This window comes from Lemur catta, chromosome 21 (genome assembly GCF_020740605.2).
Source record: "Lemur catta isolate mLemCat1 chromosome 21, mLemCat1.pri, whole genome shotgun sequence".
NCBI lineage: Eukaryota > Metazoa > Chordata > Mammalia > Primates > Lemuridae > Lemur > Lemur catta.
In genome coordinates, this window is record NC_059148.1 from 17,572,109 (window position 1) to 17,592,791 (window position 20,683).

The 20,683-nt window shown below is 40.3% G+C and overlaps 1 protein-coding gene across 10 annotated transcripts in view; it reads left to right on the top strand.

Moving 5' to 3' along the window:
* The window catches only part of GIT2 (GIT ArfGAP 2), a 51,219-nt gene that overhangs the window by 14,749 nt on the left and 15,787 nt on the right, over positions 1 to 20,683 (top strand). For 2 of the 10 annotated variants that reach the window (XM_045534575.1, XM_045534578.1), the window contains exons 8-14: positions 5,132 to 5,177; positions 6,287 to 6,338; positions 10,015 to 10,087; positions 10,340 to 10,437; positions 11,760 to 11,871; positions 14,881 to 15,023; positions 16,859 to 17,008. In XM_045534575.1, coding sequence (XP_045390531.1) covers positions 5,132 to 5,177; positions 6,287 to 6,338; positions 10,015 to 10,087; positions 10,340 to 10,437; positions 11,760 to 11,871; positions 14,881 to 15,023; positions 16,859 to 17,008 — 674 coding nt within the window. Of the gene's footprint in view, positions 1 to 5,131; positions 5,178 to 6,286; positions 6,339 to 10,014; positions 10,088 to 10,339; positions 10,438 to 11,759; positions 11,872 to 14,880; positions 15,024 to 16,858; positions 17,009 to 19,364; positions 20,137 to 20,683 lie in introns of those variants that run through there. The other 8 variants (XM_045534577.1, XM_045534579.1, XM_045534580.1 and 5 more) reach the window with 6 other exon arrangements.

Consider the following 20,683-nt stretch of genomic DNA (forward strand, 5'->3'; position numbering starts at 1 on the left):
ATTGCAATTCCTAGCACCACCACTCATAAGAAAGATTATACAAAGATACATAGTCAGAAACTCTAGAGATAAATTAAAATGGAATGTTAAAAATTACTTAAATAATCAAAAGATAATTTTGATTCAGAATATTCAAAAGAAGAGAGGAAAGGGGAGAATAAAAAACTGAAGACCAAACAGAAAATAAATAATAAAATGATAGACCCAAATCCATACATATCAATAATTACATTAAATGTTAATGATCCAAACATACCAATAAAAAGCAGATTATTAGAATATGTTTTAAAAAAAGCAAAGCCTTAGCTGAGTGCAGTGGTTCATGCCTATAATCCTAGCACTCTGGGAGGCTGAGGTGGGTGGATCGTTTGAGCTCAGCAGTTTGAGACCAGCCTGAGCAAGAGTGAGACCCCGTCTATACTGAAAACAGAAAGAAATTATCTGGACAACTAAAAATATATATAGAAAAAAATTAGCTGGGCATGGTGGCACATGCCTGTAGTCCCAGCTACTTGGGAGGCTGAGGCAGTACGATTGCTTAAGCCCAGGAGTTTGAGGTTGCTGTGAGCTAGGCTGACTGTAGCCCAGGCAACAGAACAAGACTCTGTCTCAAAAAAAAAAAAAAAGCAAAGCTTCACTATATACTGTCTGTAAGAAACTCACTTTAAATATAACGATATAGGTAAGTTAAATGCCAGAAAGTGTAAAAAGATATGCCATGCAAGGAGTAAGTAAAAAACAAAAAAGCTAGAGTGGCTATATTAATATCAGACAAAGTAGACTTCAGAGCAAGGAAAATTAGCACGGATAGAGAAGGACATAATAGAATGTTAAAACGGTCAATCAGTTCACCAAGAAGGCGTAACAATTCTAAATATGCACACATTCAGCAGTAGTCTTTCAAAATACATGAAACAAACTTTAATAGAACTGAAAGGAGAAAGGATCAAATCTACAATTGCTGGAGACCCAACAATCCTTTTTTAGTGATAGAATCAGTAGGTGGAAAATCAGTAAGGATATAGAACTGAACCAAACCAAAAACCAAATAGATCTAGTTGACATTTATAGAGTATTCTACCCAACAACATCAGAATACACATTCTTTTCAAGTACACATTGAAGATTCACCAGTATAGACCATATCATAAAACAAACCTTAGCAAATCTAAAAGAATTAAAATCCTACAAAGTATATTCTCTGACTATAATGGTATTATGTAGAAATAGATGATAAAGATAAAACTGGAAAATACACAAGTCCTTGGAAATTGAACAGCACACTTCTAGATAATCCCTGGGTCTAAGAGGAAGTCTCAAGAGAAATTAGAAAATATTTTCAACTGAATGAAACTACAACATACCAAAATTTGTGGGATGCAGCTAAAACAATGCTTACAGGAAATTTTAGAGCATTAGATTCTTTTTTTCTTTTTTTGGAGACAGAGTATCCCTTCTGTTGCCCAGGCTAGAGTGCCGTGGCATCAGCCTAGTTCACAGCAACCTCAAACTCCTGGGCGCAAGCAATCCTCCTGCTTCAGCCTCTCGAGGGGCTGGGACTACAGGTGTACGCTACCGTAGCTGGCTAATTTTTTCTATTTTTAGTTGCCTAGCTAATTTTTTTCTATTTTTAGTAGAGACAGAGTCTCACTCTTACTCAGGCTGGTCTCAAACTCCTGACCTCAAGGGATCCTCCTGCCTCAGCCTCCTAGAGTGCTAGGATTACAGGCATGAGCCACCACGCCCAGTGTATAGCATTAAATTCTTAGAGGCTGAGTGCGGTGGCTCGTGCTTGTAATCCCAGTATTTTGGGAGGCCAAGGCAGGAGGATTGCTTGAGCCCAGGAGTTTGAGACCAGCCTGGGCAACATAGTGAGATCCTGTCTCTACAAAAAATTTAAAAAGAAAAGGAATGAAGAAAAGTCTCAAATCATTCTTCTCAGCTTCCCCCTAAAGAAACTAGAAAAAGATGAGCAAATTAAACCTGAAGCAAGCGGAAGGTAGAAAATAGTAAAGATCAGAGCAGAAATCAATGACATTGACAAAGGAAAGCAGTAGAGAAAAATCAGTGAAACCAAAAGCTGATTCTGTGAAGAAATCTGAAATTAATGTGTCTAGCCATACTGACAGAAAAGGAAAAAATACAAAGATAGGGTTATCCCTGCACATCCCACAGACATTAAAGGATAATAAAACATAGAATAATTCTATGCACATAATTTGGACAACTTAGATAAAATGGACTAATTCCTTGAAAGCCACAAACTACCAAAACCTACCCAAGAAGAAAGGGATACTGTAATGCAAATATGTAATCCTGTATTTCAAAGAATTTGAATTTATACTTTAAGACACTCCATTAAAGAAAACTCCAGGCCAAGGTGGTTTCACAGATTACTACTGTCGACTAGCAGAAGTGGTATTGCCATACAGCAATACAATAAATACATTTTATGACTCACAAGGTTTGACAGCTTTGGGATTATGACTCTTAAGGGATATTTTTAAATGTTTGGAATTAACATTTCAAGTTTTACACATAAAATGAGACTATTCTACCAAACATTTAAAGAAGAAACAGTATCAGTTCATCATAGTATCTTTTAGAAAACAGGAGAGAGAATACTTCTTACCTCATTTTATGAGGCCAGCATTACTCGGAGACCCTAAACCCAGCACAAAAAAATAACCCTCACAAACATAGACAACAATCCTCACCAAATATTAGCAGGTTGAATCCAGCAATGTACCAAGAGAAAAATACAGCATAACCAAGTGGGGTTTCCAGATATGCAAGGCTAATTCAGTATTTGAAAGTCAGTTAATATAATCCATCATGTTAGCAGAGTAAAAAAGAAAAACTGTGTAATCATGTCAGTTGACACAAAAAAAGCATTCAACAAAATTCAGTATCCATTTGTGATTTAAAAAAAAAAAATGTTAGCAAACTAGGAATAGAAGGGACTTCCTTAACCCATAAAGGGTATCCACTTAATGGTGAAAGACTGCTTTTGCTTAGATTGGGAACAAGTCGTGGATGTTCACTCTTACCACTTCTATTCGACATCACACCGGAAATCCTAACCAGTCCCACAAAGCAAGAAAAATAAAAGACATACAAATTGTAAAGGAAGAAATAAAACTGTCCCCATTCAAATGAGATGAATTTCTATGTAGAAAATCCCAAAGAACCTACAAAAAAGTTCCTAGAACTAATAAATGAGTTTAACAGTTGCAGAATACAAGGCCAACAGCCAAAAATCAATCATGTTTCTTTAGACTAGCAATGAACAATTGGAAACTGAAACTAGAAAAGCAATACCACTTACAAAGGCTCCAAATTAAATACCTAAGTATAAATCCAACAAAATATACGTAGGATCTATATCCTGGAAACTGCTGATGGAAGAAATTAAGGAAGACCTGAATAAGTGGGGAGACATACAATGTTTATGGATTGGAAGATTCAGTATAATTAACATGTCAGTTTTCCCCAAAGTAGTATATAAATTTACTTCAATTTAGGATTTTTCATAGACATAGACATGCTGATTCTAAAATTCAAATGAGGCCAGGCACAGTGGCTCATGCCTGTAATCCTAGCACTATGGGAGGCCAAGGCAGGAGGAGCTCAGGAGTTTAAGACCAGCCAGAGCAAGACTGAGGCCCCATCTTTACAAAAAATAGAAAAATTAGCCAGGCGTGGTGGCTCACATCTGTAATCCCAGTTACTCGGGAGGCTGAGGCAGGAGGATCATTTGAGCACAGGAATTTGAGCTTGCAGTGAGCTGTGATAACACTATTTTACTCTAGCCCAGGCGACAGAGACCCTGTCTATAACTAACTAACTAAATAATAAATTTCAAATGAAAAAAGAACTAGAATTTAGCCAAGACAATTTTGCAAAAGAAGAATAATATGGAAGGAAGCACACCACCTAATTTTAAGGCTGTAGTATTTAAGACAGTGTGGTATTGATGAAAAGATTGACACATAGATTAATGAAACCATATAGAAATTCCAGAAATAGACCCACACAAATATGTTCAATTGGTTTTTGACCAAGGTGCAAAGGTAATTCAGTAGAGGAAAGATAGTCTTTTAATACATTATGTTGGACATCTATATGCAGACATCCACGTGCAGAAAAATGAACTTCAACCTAAACCTCACACCTTCTCCAAAAAATTCATTCAAAATGGATCATAGATCTAAATGTAAAACCTAAAACTATAAAACTTCTAGAAGAAAATATGTATGGGATGGTAAAAAAAAATAGGCACATGGAAGACAAGCTCAGCATCATTAGCCATTAGCACAGTGAGATACCACCATGTAGCTATCAGAATGACTAAAATTTAAAAAAAACAAAAACTGACAATGCAAGTGCTGGAAAAGACATGGAACAACTGTAACTCTTATACATTGCTGTTTGGAATACAAAATGGTAGAGCTACTCTGAAAAACAGTCTAGTTAGACATACATTTACATATAACCCAGCAGTCCGACTCCTAGGTATTTACCCAAGAGAAATACAAACATACGTTTACGCAAAAACCCGTATATGAATGCTGTTAGTGACTTTATTCATTAGAACATGGATCATTGTCCTCCAGAAGCTAGATTAGGACTGAGTCATTAAGCTTTGTAGGAGATGGAGTCCCTGTCTTCAAAGTCCTTTGATCTTCAAAGGTCACCTGCCCCAGCCCTGGCTGATTTGTACTAATAGATTAATATGAGTGAGTCACCAGAGCTCAGTGAAGCTCTACCGTCCCACACGGCGAGCTGACAGAAGCCTGCTCTGGGTGAATTCAGCTCCCTGAACACTTTCCATGGGTGAAGATCATCAGCTATCCTGAGGCTAAACTAATCCTGAAGATTGGATGAGCAAGGTTTCTGTTTAACAATGTCTGAACCTTTGTACCAGAAGAAAACAAGGATATGATTCTTGCTACTGGCCAGGTCTTTAGGAATTTGTAGCAGTCTAGCAACTTCTGTTTTCCCACATGACTTGGTTAACTATGCAGAAATACTAATTGCAAAACTTAAATTGAGAAAGTAATGGTGGTTTTCCTTTACAGATCTTATCAATATTTATATGAACAAAACTTTGACTTGGTTTCTGTTTCAGATCACAAAAATGGACAGCACTTTATAATACCTCAAATGGCAGACAGGTAAGGCCATTAAAATACCAATTTTATCTGTCACTAATAACTTGGTTGTATAGTGTTTATGCATTATATTTTATGTTTAACAAAGCCCATACATTTTTCTCTTTTATGGCTATACAATTTGGAAATAAGACGGCTGTAAGTAAACCATCATATAAAACTTAAGTTCGAAAGGGCGCACAAGTAACAAGTTTACTAATAAGAAAATTGGAATCAGTGATATTGTCACTGTTTTAGCCAGTTGTGACTGTATATTATATCTGTATGCTTACAGAATATTTTTGTATTGTAAGAGATTATATTCTTTGTCTATGGCAGGGGTTGGCAAACTTTTTTGTCAAGAGCCAGATAGTAAATATCTTAGGCTTTGTGGGCTTTACGGCCTCTGTTGCAGCTACTTAACTCTGCCATGGTAGACAGAAGCATCTGTGGATACTATGTAAATGAATGGGCATGTCTGTTCCAATAAAATTTTATTTCTGGACACTGAAATTCAAATTTCATACAGTTTTCACATGTTATGAAATATTATTTTTCCCCCAGTCATTTTAAAATGTAAATCATGGGCTGAACAAAAAAAAAGGCCGTAATTTGCCCACCCCTGCTCTCTCTAAGATTAGACAAGTTCATTGCTGCAGGAAATGAACCTTAAGCCCTTATTTTATCAGTTACCTTTGCATAAATCCTGTCCAGAGTTTATAAAATGATTAGCTGCTATTGTAGATGTGATCTCATAATTCTAGTTTTTTATATCTTCCCTTTTGTGTTTTCTTCTATTGTGTACCCCCTTTTTTTTTTAACACTTCTAAAATTGTGACTTCTCACATTAGGGCTAAGACATTAATCTAGTAAGAGCTTTTGTCATTTAGTTGGTAGGTGATTTTTTTTTTCTTTACCACGTTATGTGATTATGTTATTTCTAGAAAGAGTTACTGTCACTAAATTGTTTTGTTTAAAGTTTCCTCACTGACTCTGTTGAACTGTAAAATGATTGGCTCTGACAGTGTCCACAAACCGTAATTAATATTTTTATCTCTTGCTATCTTAATCTTCTATAGAGCTCATGAACATGGTTTTATTTATTTGCTTATTAGTTTTGTACATTTTCTTAGCAGCCTGGATTTGTCTGAGTTGGCAAAAGCAGCTAAGAAGAAACTTCAATCTGTGAGTATCTCCCTACTGGTGAACTCCAGTATGGGAATCAATGTATCCATCCTACTGATACTTGTTCTCAGTGCAGGTTACCTGTTGTGTTAGATGACATTATTTCATACCTTTAGATGTTGTTAAATTAGAAGCAGACCATTGAATAGGTAGCAATGAAGACCGAAGGCACTGTTAAGTTTAGTACATCGAACTTTGGGAGGCCAAGGCAGGAGGATTGCTTGAGACCAGGAGTTCACAACCAGCCTGGGCAATAGCGAGACCCCATCTCTACAGAAATGAAAATTTAAAAATTAACGGGGTGCGGTAGCACACACCTGTAGTCCCAGTTACTCAGGAGGCTAAGGCAGGGGGATCCCTTGAGCCCAGGAGTTCGAGTCTGCAGTGAGCTCTGATCATGCCACTGCACTCCAGCTTGCACAACAGAGCGAGACAATATCTCTTTTTAAAAAAAGAAAAAAAAGTTTAGTATATCCAATTTGGCTCTGCTTCAAATAATCCCAGTTTTCTCTGCCATGTTAAAAGCGAAGACTGTGCCTTTGACATTAGGAAGTTGTTTCTCCTCAGTAGAGTTCCCTGGTTGCTCTCAGTGTGATGCATAAGTGGGGCACACTTGCCTGGGGTTACTTCCTTTGGCCACAAAGGATGCTAGAGAGTGATAAAGGCTGATGCTGGAATGGTGACGAATCCTGTAGATTCCCTCACTGCTATTTGGGATCCAGCCGCAGTTGTAATTCTCTTGCCCACCCTGTGCCATTCATCAGACCTTTTTAAGTTAATGCTGTTAAAACTGGTGGTCTTGGCCCAAGTATGTGCTCAGAGTTTGCCGGCTCTGCAGGCCAGGGCCTCCCTTTAGTCTACGTCTTTCTTTCCAGCCTGCCCACCTCAACCGTGGTCAGGGCCCCAGGAAATCTGCTTCTCTGGGGACAATTTCTCTTTGTCTAGTTCACTCAAATTTGACGCCTCACCAGGGCACTTCCCAGCCATTTTAACCACCAGCTTACACTCCTCAGCTATTCTCATTGCTCTCTGGATCAGAATCAAGACTCTTAACTTTTCATAACCTTTAAGGGTGTCATTCAGCTCTCACCTTTCAGAGCTTGCCCTGCTTCCCATCTGGTTCCGAGTGCGTGCGTGCGTGTGTGTGTGTGTGTGTGTGTGTGTGTGTGTGTGTGTGTGTGTGTGTGTGTGTATCTTTGTGGATTAACACTCTCTGAGGCCACGAGCTGCCACATTCAAGTCTTCTTCCAGGATCCCTCTTTTGCCTGCAGCGTTTGCCTTTCCCAGCATCCATCCCTCTGACCGTTCAAGGAACTGAGCTCTGAGCACCTTCACGACATAGGTAGTAGCTTTCCCGAAGTTTGACTCTGAAATCACAGCTTCCCTAAGTTATGGCTCTCTCCTCATCCCCTCTTCACAGAAGACCCTTTACTAGAACTTCATATATGCTATCAAGTATTACATAAAATGAATTTATCCGTGCTAGTATTTAACTGTATTATGAAATAAATGTGTTTTATGCAATTTGTTTGGTGTCTCTGTGTTCTATATCTACAGTTTTGTGTGTCTGTGTGTTTTATTGCCTTTCTTAAATTAAGGAAGTCATATAGTAAGGTGACTAAGGAAGTCATATAGTAAGGTGATTAAGACGATAATCTTTGGAGTCAGATAGCACTAACTATTGTGTGATTTCATTTTAATCACTCATAATCTGTAAGCAAATTTTTATTACCAATAATTCAAGGCTAGATAAAAACCCAGGTTCGGTTTGCCTATCCTACATTTGCTAGGCTAGAAGCTGCATGAAAGCTGAGGTGGTGTCTGTAGTATCTCCAGCATGTGGCCGGCATTAAATAAATGTCTGGGACAAAGTGCAGCGCAGCTCTCAAGAACTCGAGCCCTGGTCAGACTGGTCAGTGTGCATCCCGGCCCTGCCAAGCTTCTTAGCCTCCCTGTGCCTTGGTGTCTTCTAGAAAAGGGATCGAGGTAGAGCAGGGTCTGCGGATCAGACCAGTCCAGCTCAGCAGGGGTGAGCTGCCACCATAACGTGTCGGCCCCCACCCTGTGGCCTCGCAGGTGGCTGTTCTTATCAGTACCTGGCATTTATCCTCCGTATCTTCCTCTTCTCTCTCCTTCCTTTCCCTGCCCACCCCCCATGAAAAGCTGAGAGAAATACGACAAAAGCTAATGTATTCATTGAATTAGTAAATTTAACATTTTGAGGGACTTAAACTTGGATGTCAGGTCTATCACTTACTAGCTTTGTGACTTTAGGCAGGCTACTAACTTCTATGCCTTGATTTCCTTGTCTGTAAAATGGAACCGTGGTAATTCCTATCTTCATAGCGGTATTATAAGAATTAAATATGATAATATTAGCACCATTAGCACAATGCCTAGGATATAAGCCCTTAGTCAGCGTTGGCCATTATTATAGTTGTTGTTAGTAATAATAACATTAGCAGGTAGTCCTTTAGAGGAAAAAACTGGATATTTATGAAGCAAATTCAGGCTCCTGGTCCATGATCTTATCTGACAGCAGGCTCTGAAGGTTTATTTTTAATTATAAATGTAATGTGACCACACTAAAGAAAATTTGGAAAATAGAAGAGAACTATCCCATATCACTATACTCTTAATGGGGTCAAGCTCAGTATTTTGCTACATTTCTTTCAGTTCTTATTTCATACGCATGTCTTTTTTTTTTTTTAAACTGAAAATCATAATTGTAGAGCTTTATATCCTGCTTTTTCCATCCAACAATATATTGTGCCTATTTTAATGTGTTCCCGTGAGGCCTGTGTAGCCAGCATGTTTAATTGCTGCATAAAACACCTTCTGGTCAGTCTGTGAGTGGCTGTTTCCTGAGCCCCTCCTGAGCGTGAGGCACTGTTTGTGGCCGTAAGGAGCACAGTAGGGAATACACCAAGTTCTGCACCCGTCCTCCCAGAGCAGGGAAGCAGTTAAAAAAGTCACAACTGTCAAAGTGTCAGGGTGAGTTTCCCGAGGCAAAGAGGGCAGAGGGAGCCAGAGCCGCCCTGGCAGGGGCTTCACCTCATCCGGGCTGGGAAGACTTTGTCCTCCCTGTGCCCAGCCACGGCCAGGTAGTCACTTGAGTCTGCGCGGGGCTTGTTTTGTGAGCTGACGCCACACAATGTTCTGACGAGTCAGGCCGCGCTTTGTTAGGGAAGCTGTATTCTCCTGGAGGTTGACGGACTGCTACCCAGGAAGGTAGCAAAGAAACGCAGCCGAGGTCTGGGTTGTATTTTTGGGCAACGGCTCATTTTACCCTCTCCAAATGGCATGTTTTCGTTCCTTTATCCTGCCCAGGATTTAGGATCCCTTACATGCTGGGTAACAGGCTAACACTGTCCAGGGTGATACCAAAAGAAGAGTAGAGAGCTGGCACCTGCTTTTGAGATGATGCACTCTAGAGACCTCTTACCTCCTTAATAGGCCCTGTCTGCGAGTCCTAAAGTAGTGAGGCTGCTGTGGGCGGCAGATATTTCTAGAGGCTCTGTATAGTTTTTGAAATATTTTGTTTAACAGTGGGTACTTCCTAAGCACTGGCTTTGGATAGACAATGGAGATAAAAGGGTGAATAAGTCGCAGCCCCCTCTCGTCACTCCTGGTGTTAATCGTTGTCCCTTGTGTTCCTGATATTTTTTACTTTCAGCTAAGTAATCATTTGTTTGAAGAACTTGCCATGGATGTGTACGATGAAGTTGACAGGCGAGAGACTGATGCAGGTGACTTAACATGTGGCTTTATCTAATAAGCTTCTGTTATCAGTGGGCAGTGTCAAGCTGCCAGCCTCAGTGTCTTACTAGCCCGATTTCTCCTGTCCTGATAACGCGTGTGTCGACATTTACCTTTGCGTGTGTTGGCTTCAGAGTGTGCTTCCCCAAGTCTCCCTAGTAATGCGTGAGCCGTGCCTCTCCGAGGAGCAGCGGCACACCCGGGGTGATGAGATTCTGTCTCTGGCTCTTTCCTCTGGCTAGTCTGGCTTGCCACGCAAAACCACAGCACCCTGGTAACCGAGACAACCGTCGTCCCCTTTCTTCCGGTCAATCCCGAGTACTCATCAACACGAAACCAGGCAAGTGGCTCCGTTTGAAAATAACTAGTATTATAGTAGTATGGGAGGGAATGGCTGATGTCATGGTATTTCAATTTCCCAGGACGAGTATGTTAAGTTTTTTGATTGATTAAAATTAAACATGTTGGGGCCATATGCAATGGCTCTTGCCTGTAATCCTAGCACTTTGAGAGACTGAGGCAGGAGGATCACTTGAGGCCAGGAGTTTGAGACCAGCCTAAGCGACATAGTGAGACCCCGTCTCTACAAAAAAATAGAAAAATTAGCCAAGCAAGGTGGCTGTGCCTGTAGCCCCAGCTACTTGGAAGGCCAAGGCAGGATGATCACTTGGGCCCAGGGGTTTGAGGTTGCTGTGCTCTATGATGACACCACTGCACTCTAACCCAGGCAACAGAACAAGACCCTGTCTCAAAAAAAAAAATAATAATATCTTTTATACACACACCTACACAACTCACAAAATGATAAGAAAAGCAACAGATAGATGACTGGGAAAGAATATAGAACAATTCACAGAAGAAATATAAGTGGCTTACAAATGTGAAGAAATGTTTAACCTTCTTAGTCATCAAAGAAAGCAACCTAAATGCATTAGTGAAAGTTTCATCAATCATATTAATAAAATATGTAGTAAAGGGTATTCCAAGCTGGTAAAGATGGGGTAAGTTGGGCTTTCCCATGGTACAGATGAGACAAATTAAAGTTGCTGTAGACTTCAGAAAAGCAATTTGTTTACCAATTTCAGAAGCCTCAAAATTAAGTACATCCCTTTACACAGGAATTTCTCATTTGGGAATATGCTCTAAGAAAAATAGATTTCTGCACAGTGATTTTCATCAAAGCACTGTATATAATAACAGAACTTTAAAAACAGAATAAGCACCTATCAAGAGGAGAAATGTGGAGTAAAGTAGGAAGGTGTTTTAGTTTTCACGATTTATGGCTATAGATGAGGCTATAGCCACATCTAGACGGTAACTTTTTCTTGAAATTTAAAAATTTCCCTTCAAATTAATTTTCATTACTGAGTTTACTTCAACACTGAATCCACAGTAGATGAAAAACATTAAGGCAAACCATTTTATTTTTGCTCACAAAAATAAATACGCATTGTGAGAACGTGAATGTTACAAAGTTCTCTTACATAAATGATTTTAAACTGTTCATATGGAAAACATTAAGGTTTGATTCAATTATGGCTGTGATTGACTACACTTTGATCATGCTGGAAGGTCTTTGGAGAAGTCTGACTTCTTTTGTGTGGCTGTTTATGCATGTATTTTTACATTGAGGAATATTTCCAATTGTTTTCTCACCTTCAGGGCAGGCAGAAGTTAGCTCGGTTCAATGCCCATGAGTTTGCCACCCTGGTCATCGACATTCTCAGTGACGCCAAGAGGAGACAGCAAGGCAGCCCTCTCTCGAGTTCTAAAGGTAACAACTGCTCAGACCTCTAAGCGTTTGCTTTCTTGGCCTTCTAAACTTGACACAAGTGTTAAGTTTAAAGTTATAAACTAATTAAAGCAGTCAACAACACGACAGCTTAAAGTCCTATAAGTTTTATTGGTAGTACACTGTGTACAAAGTTTACCTGTTTGAACCCTGGTGAATTAACAATATTTCAAGTTTATCTTATGTGATTTTTTTTTTCCCCCATTTGGGTCACTTACCTTCCCTGTAAGATTACATCCTGAAATTAACCCAGAAGTCTGACTTAGATCTTGTTAAAGAATGTAAGAAAATGAGCTCTTCTTGATTGAAATTGCATCTCCCCTGCTGTTGCTTACCTACAAAACTGAGTTCTAAGTAATTAAAATTTGTTGCTATAAACTTCAGATGTCTACAGTGAGAATTATTGTGATTTAGAATTATAAACAGAGCACCGGGCATCTGTCTCAGAGGTGCCATGTTGAGTCTAGTTCAGTGCTCAGGGTCCTATCTACAAGCTAAAGAATGTACTTCTTCGCCACCCCTATTACTGTATCCTTATTGTTTGTTTCTAGTTATAGAAACCATACTTTTTTATTGAAAAGCATTTAAACAAAAGAAACATGTACCGTAAAAATTAAGCCTTCAGTCAATATCACATTCCCCAAAGGCAGTCAGTAATCGTTAACTAACAACAGTTTGTTCTTTCCTCTTGCCTGTCCAGGAATCTGATTTTTATCAGCTCAACCAGAAATAAGGAAGTTCTGAAAAGCTCTATTAAATTTTGGTGAAGGCTCAGTGACAAGTGTCTTTGCATAAATTTGAAGTCTCAAAATGTGCCTACTCTTTGATTTGATAGTTCCATTCCTGGGTGTTAACTGAAGGGAAATAATCAGAGATGTCATATGCATGTTATGTGTAACAGCAAAAACATTAGAAACAACTAATAATAGAGGCATAATTAGTCACATATTTAAATGGTATGCAGACATCTTTTTCAGAGAATATTTAATGATATGGGATAAAGTAATAAATTTTTTTAAACATTTAGTATAAAATCCCAATTTTGTAAGGAAAACATATACACACACACACACACACACGTATACAAGTGATCATGCCACGTGTAAATATAAATATATAATTGATCCTCATCTGCACATTCCATATTTGCAGATTCATCTACTTGCTAAAATTTATTGTAACCCCAAAATTAATACCAAAAGCACTTTCAAGGTCGTTCTTGGACTTGTGCAGAATGGCAAAAAATTTGAGTCACCCGAAGCCCACGTTTCCAGCTGAGGTTGAACAAGGTGATTCCCTGCCCTCTTATTTTAACACTCACACTATAAAAAAGTGTCCTTTTCCTGGCCTGCTTAGTGCCATGTTTTTCACATTTTTGTGCTTTCTGTTGGTGATTTAACTGTTTAAAAATGGCCCCCAGGCATAATGCTGAAGTTCTGTCTAGTGTTCTAAGTGCAGGAAGGCTCTGACGTGTCCTGTGGAGAAAATGTATGTTCAATAAGCATCGTTCAGGCATGATTTATAGTGCCGTTGACCATGAGTTCAATGTTAACAAGTCAACAATATGTACTAAATAAGGTGTCTTTAAACAGAAACACACATAAAACAAGGTTACGTGTTGATCAGTTGATGAAAATCTGACCAGAGGCTCTCAGGAACCTAACCCTATATTTTCCCAGGAGCACTGATACGATATCAACTAACTGAGTCTTCACAGCAACTTTTTAGAACCTAACCCCTAAGAATAACAAGAATTAACTGTGTGTGTATATATGTGCTTTAAAAAAGACTAGAAAGAAATAGGCCGGGCGCGGTGGCTCACGCCTATAATCCTAGCACTCTGGGACCGAGGTGGGCGGATTGTTTGAGCTCAAGAGTTCGAGACCAGCCTGAGCAAGAGCGAGACCCCGTCTCTACTAAAAATAGAAAGAAGTTATATGGACAACTAAAAATATGTATATAGAAAAAATTAGCTGGGCATGGTGGCACATGCCTGTAGTCCCAGCCACTCGGGAGGCTGAGGCAGGAGGATTGCTTGAGCCCATGAATTTGAGGTTGCTGTGAGCTAGGCTGACCAACAGAGTGAGACTCTTTCTCAAAAAAAAAAAAAAAAAAAAATAGATCAACATACAACAATGGCTATGATTATATTCTTTGTTCATTGGTTTCCAAATTTTCTATATTGAATTTTTGTTACTTCTGTAATCATTATATTTATATGCTTTTAAATATTTTAAAATTTAATATAGGACCTAGTCCTTTTAAGTAACCGTAATTAATCACCCAGATATCATCCATCAAGATATCTAGGAAACAGTTTTAGAAAGCAGAGTTTAGCTTGAGTTGCCTGAAAGAAATTGGAGAGACTTAGGTAGTTTGTCAAATCATTTATTCAAAATGTTTTAGAGCTTGTAGAATCCTCCCTGTGCCCCTATGGAATAGACACTCCTATTGACATAAATGTATATCCTTTGGATTTATTCTCCTATCCTCTTCTCTCTGTCTCTGTCTCTGTCTCTCACTCTGTCTCTAGGATTCAGGTGACTAAATGCCAATGTTCCTATTCTTTGAACCACCTAGTTTTGAGGCTCCGGTTTTAACAGTTTGCTTTCTGTTTTGACTTGACATTACCTTATAAGCAAGTTACAGGCATTAATCAAATTACAGTTTATCTTATTAGTTACAGCTTTATCTTGGTGACCTGTCTGTAGGACCTCGGGAGCCTACGTCCTTAACCTGGGCAGCTCTTTCCTAAGCCATCTCCTTAATTTGCCCATATTTAGCAGATAGATAAGAGGAATGCTGGAATCTCTCTATGCAACTGTCTGTCTGATGGACAATTTCTTCTGTTATCCCTATATTGGTGTGAAAATAACATTGCTATTTCTATCTTCTTCTTTCAGCAAACCAAAAAAATCCTTGCAATCATTTTTTGGAAGGAAAAAAAAGATGTTTTAAGCCTGAAGTAAAGTTATTTGCTTCCATTGACAGACAATGTGGAGCTCATACTGAGAACAGTCAGTAACCAGCACAGTGTTGAGAGTCAGGACAATGACCAGCCAGACTATGACAGTGTGGCCTCAGATGAAGACACGGATTTGGAAACCACTGCAAGCAAAGCGAACCGGCAGAAGGTGAGAGGACACGCTTCACACAGAAGGGCGAACGCGTTCCTTTTAAAAATCTTTCTCCTGCAAAATTGCCTTATTTGTCAGTCACATGAGGGCTAGCCCTACGACAGGTGCCGTGGAGGTAAGGTTGGGTTTATTACTAGGTCGGGCCAAGCAGGGGTGAAACAAGGTACACTGTTTTAAAATAGGGGATCCTTTGTCCCTGAGTCACAGCCCTGCTGCAGTCATGACTTTATGAAACTTGTGAGGAGTGACTGGTGTGCTCTGTTCATTCAACAAATGTTTACCGAGTGCCTTCTCTGGATAATACTCTCCTGAACGAGGCCTAGTCTCTTTCTCGTGAGGAGTCACTGCCCAGCAGAGGAACTTGCAGGAGAAGGCACAAAGTGATATGTGTCATATGAAGCCCAACCAAAAGCTGAGGGAGTGAGAGGAGAGGGGACTTGTAGCTGAATCAGGACAGGCTTTGCAAATGGGTTGGCTCTCAGGGTGTGCCTTAAAGGACGGCATGGGAGGTGGCATGTGGAGGAGGCAGGAAGGGCAGTGCGGGCAGAGAGTGAAACCTGTGTATCTGGGGGCAAAGCTGGGCATGCAGAGGGACACAGGGATGGCCTAAAAGGGGTGGGACTCAGAGCTTCAGCAGGGGGACGTGACGCCAGACTGAAGAGCCTGGGCCTTGCGGGCCGTGCAGAGCCCAGGAAGCTTTAGGCAGGGCAGGAGGGCAAAGGCCAGAGCTATGTCTGGGGAGGACTGTTCCAGCAGGTCAGAGAGTGGGAACCCAGCTGGGGTACTTCTGAAGAAGTCCAAACAGGAGCTGACACAGGCCACCTCAGGGCCTGGGCTAGGCAGGCCCAGGTCAGAGAAAGACCTTGCACCAGAGTGTGAGCCTGGAGAGAGGGTGGCAGGCCCGGGGTACTCCGTGCTCTGCCCACAGAGGAGCTCAGCAAACCAGTGAGAAGGGATGAATGAGAAGGTAGAACAGAGAAATCTTGGCAGTAAGTTGGAAGGTTCAAGTGGGGAGACAGACTTCTAGAAGATGTGTCCAGAGTTTTCTGGCTCACATGACTGTGAAAATGGTGGGGCCATTGGCAGATGCAGGGAACACCCCTGCCCAGACTCCCTGGAAGCTGCCCTGTTCCCTCAGTGGAAGCCAAGGTCATTCCAGGACCCTCCGTGACTGCCTGGCCTCCTCTGCCCTCCACCCTGCACACCTGCTCCCTCCAGATGAGCTCTGCCGCTGCTGGAACGTTCTTCCTCCACACCTGTCGGACTGATCCCCTCACCTCCCAGGCTCTGCTCACCTCTCACCCACTCACAGCTCAGCCCAGCTCCTTCTTAACAGCCCACCTTCACCCCTGCCTCGGCCCCTCAGGCCCCTGCCCTGCTCTGTCTTATCTCTCTCCACAGCACTAATCACCTTCGATCATACTGTGTATTTACTTATTTTTATTTTTTTCTTCTCTCATACTGCTGGGATGTAAACACCATGGAAGCAGGAATTTTTGTCTCTTTTCTGATATATCCCAAGCATATAGAACACTGCCTAATGCTCGATAAAAATGTTGGAATGAATGAATTAATGAAAGAATGAATAAAAAAAAGAAAAATAAGCAAGAGAAAGGCTTTTAAGACAGGACAGACCTCCTTAGGTTTTAAATTGTTGAAATATGACTTAGTGACCCTACTTCTGTGTTTAGTTTTACATTACTCTCAGAGGCCTTGATTTGGTTTAACTTTGCAATTCAGCTGGCATGGTCAGAATTTGAAATTTTTTAGCTGTTAGTCTTTCATGTTATCATCATCTCAGATTGTGAACATTTTCCCCAATTTATTTTTAGAGCCTAGATTCAGATTTATCAGATGGACCAGTCACTGTACAGGAATTTTTGGAGGTCAAAAACGCTCTAGTGGCTTCTGAGGCCAAGATACAACAGCTAATGAAGGTGAATAACAACTTGAGTGACGAGCTGAGAATTATGCAGAAAAAGGTAACATGTTAATCAATGCCAGGAGGGTTGACTCTTTAATCCCATAGAATGAGGAAGAACCCCAGGCACCATGCTTGTGGTCAGAGGGAAGAAAAACAGTTACTCTAACAGACCTAGAAATCCTTGGGCCAAGCTGTCATTTTGGAAGCAGGGTGTGTTTGGATATTTGAAATAAAATAGCTTTGATTAGAAATATATCCAGAGTAAGTTCCCCAAGTCGGAGAAATCTGACAACCTATTTGTTAAGTGTTTGTATCAGTTATAATGACACTTGCACTTTTCTGTGCTTCCTGGGAACCTGGATGTGATTCTTCCTATCGCTAGTTCTAAAGGATAATCACACCATGGAGAAAGAGCAGACGAAAGCCCTGGACAGGTGTATGTGTCTATCAGCATTCAAACCCTACCCCACCCCAGGCAAGGTGCTCCCTGTTCACTCTGACTCTGAGTTATCACCCACCTCTGCCCAGGCAGCCCTGTCCCACATTCCTGCCTTATTTTTCGCTGGTTCTTGCTCCTTACCTGTGGTATCCTCAGAACCTAGAGCAGGGCCTGCCTCAGAGAGCAGGTTCTCAGTAAATAAGAGAAAACATGTAGTTTGTACTAGCAAGAAATGCCCGGTAATAAGGAACAATCTCATTTGTTCAGCATTTTCTCATGACCTTTTGAGAGAAGCAGAACCATATGAATACATTAATCCCTAGAAGGAGAATGGCTGATAGCAGCAAGGAATACGCCAAGGCGGGGCATTACATATGTACCTCTTTATGAGAAGGCAAAGAAAAAGAAGTTGCAAAATTCCAAATTTTGCCCTTAACTTTGTGGGTATTGCCCCCATCATTCAGTTCTCTTCAAAAATGAGATCTTGTACACTCCCCTTAAACAGAAACAAAGCGAAATATAATATGTGTCTTTATGCTGTCATTTGAGGAGTAACGTTTCCAGATCGTTTTCAAGACCTGAGGACATGGTGCATTTCATTTGTGGCTGGATCCTTTTCAATGCTGCTTCCTAAAGAAAGGCCAAAGAACTAAAAAGGGGCCCATGCTCCTCTACTTCCTAGGGAAGTACATTGCTGTGCACCTTCGCCTGGGGTTTGGTCTAGGATTCTTTTGGAGTTGAGCTTTAGATCTTTTTTGAGACCTTTTGAAATAAATGGCTACAGTAGCTGTAGTAGAAGGGGACAAGAATGCCTGAAGATCAGTCAGCTTTGAACGAGCAGACACTTGCTCTGTGTCTCTCAGCCCTGTCTAGAGCCCCTTCGTCATAACATACAGGACTTGCATTTCCTCTGCCTTTTCTGAAATATATTTTGTTTAGTGAATTTGTAGTAGTTTATCCCATTAACTGGACTGATAACTTTATTGAGGTGACTTTTTCTGAAACATGCTGATTTTTGCCATTGTATACCAATCTGCTACACACCACTTTTTTTTCACACCACGTTTTTTAATTCTATAATGCTCCTTTCAATATTTATAGAACTCACCAGAGCAAATGTCTCAAGCTTCTTAAAGAAACACAGAGTGAAATTGCCATTGCCTGTTGATTATCCCTTTAATTCTTAGAAACGCTTTTGATTTAGGAAACTATTGAATTATCTGTAACGTTTTATTTCCTGTTAAACTCCTTCCAAACAAAAAAAGTGTAGCCTGGTTCTTATTAAGATAAATATCATTAAAATTTATCCGAGGACATCTCTCTAAATACAAAGTACTAACATTTTTAAAAATTGAAAACAGGAACTTGTGCTCGTGAAAACACATTCAGACAAAATCCAGGCTGGATGTTTTAGAGGCATGAGAAGTGTTAGGATAGAGTTTCAGATTTCAGGGCCTTAACTGAGAAACTGTAACAGAGGCTTTTTCCATAGACAGACAAACATGTGACCAGATACACCAGTGCCCCGTTGAGGGCTGTGTATCAGTCATGGTCCTCATTCTTTGGACTCTCAGCCCTGGGTTCCCTACGAAGTAGTTTTGACAGGCCCCTCATGCCTGTCTGTATCCTGGAATGTAGGAATTTGCAGCGGCTGCTTTGCACTCTGCAGCTGTTCTTTCTCTGGAAAGAGAGTTGCAGATATGAGGTATGCCCCGACAGCCTTGATGGTGTAGAAGCAATCTATCATTCCATAATGGCTCACTCTTCACGGAAACTGAGAATGAGTGGCCTTTCTGAGGAAGAGGCAGTAAGTCACACTTTCACAGAGGTTTGGTGCTGTTCATGTAAAGTATGTGGAATTTGTTTACTTAGCAAAGATGTATTGGTTTTATTTCAAAGTTAGGTAAATTTTTTTTTTCTATATGGAAAATTGACAAAGTAGCATGATTTATATCTGATCTTTCACATTTAACAGTTGCTTGGAAAAGATGCTAATTAATGAAGAGGAGCAACTACTATTGTATTTTTCACAGATCGGTGCTTTCTAAATAAAAGTTGAAAGTAACTCCCAACATTGAATGGGTTTGCTATTGAGAAAGTAATGATCTTCTGGTGCAGACAGTTGCTTGTGGACTTAAACCTTGGCACTGGTGGGGAATTTGGTCAGATTTTACAATCTCTGTCAAAGAGTAGACAGCTGAACTCACACCACACCCAGCTTGTAAAATGTCACGGAAGATGAAGGAGCACCAGAGGGGAAGGACGCTGTGCAGAATGGACGCAGCTAATTGTGTTTAAAATGCCAGATGCTAAAGAGTAACACGATTCCTTGATGATCCCCTAACTCTAATTCATCAAACACCATGAAGCTGCCTGCATGTGAGGAATGGAATGAGCATTCAGGGCCTCTGAGTGACAGTCTCTAACTAAAATGGGTGGTGCCAGACAGAGTAGCGTGTCCAAAGCTGACACCACCGTGGTCGTGTTTTTTGGGTGACAAAGCCAAAGGAGAGAAAGGCCAAATATTCCAGCCCCGGCCGAAAGATGATCGATCACCAAAGGGAAGCCAGCATGCCACGTGGAGCATTCTTACGAAGATGTTAACATAGTTCCATAGGTTTCCAGTTTTCTTCGTGATATGTTAATATAGCAAACTTCCATGATTCGGTTCCCTCTATTTTTTTTTTTAAGTGCTGAATTGTTTGGAATATCAAGAGTATTATGTAATAAAAACCTGTTAATCATAATTTTTCTTGTTGGCTTTTTGGAAAGCAATAGCTGATCTGATTTTTCATAAGCTGAACTTCACTGTCTTTCTTGCTTTGCAAAGCAACTCTAGTCATCTTTGTGCTGCTTCCATGGTGTCTGCTGTCATTTTTGGCATTTGCAAATTGCTCAGGGCTCATTTGAAAAAGCAGGTTCCCTAAGTGATGTTTTAATGATCTCAAGCTCTTGCTTGAGACTTAGAATAATCCAGAGTACAGCTTGCCTGCAAACATTTCCCAGCCCCGCCATGACAAATGTTTGAAGTGGTTAGACATTTAGTTTTTTAAAAGTCCAAACTGCAACTTTCCACATTCAGAAATTAAACTATTTGCTTATGTAATGAGGTGAGTTGATTGTGTTTCACTCATTCCAGAAGAAAGAGTTCTTGTTTGTTGTTGCTTTTTACTTTCAACCTAGCTAGCCATTGTTATCCTTATTGTTTAAAGCTGGTGGTCGTATTCATTGACTTGGTGTTTGCTTTTTCTGCTTGCTATAAGAAAACACAGTCCCACTGCCAAACATTTCTTT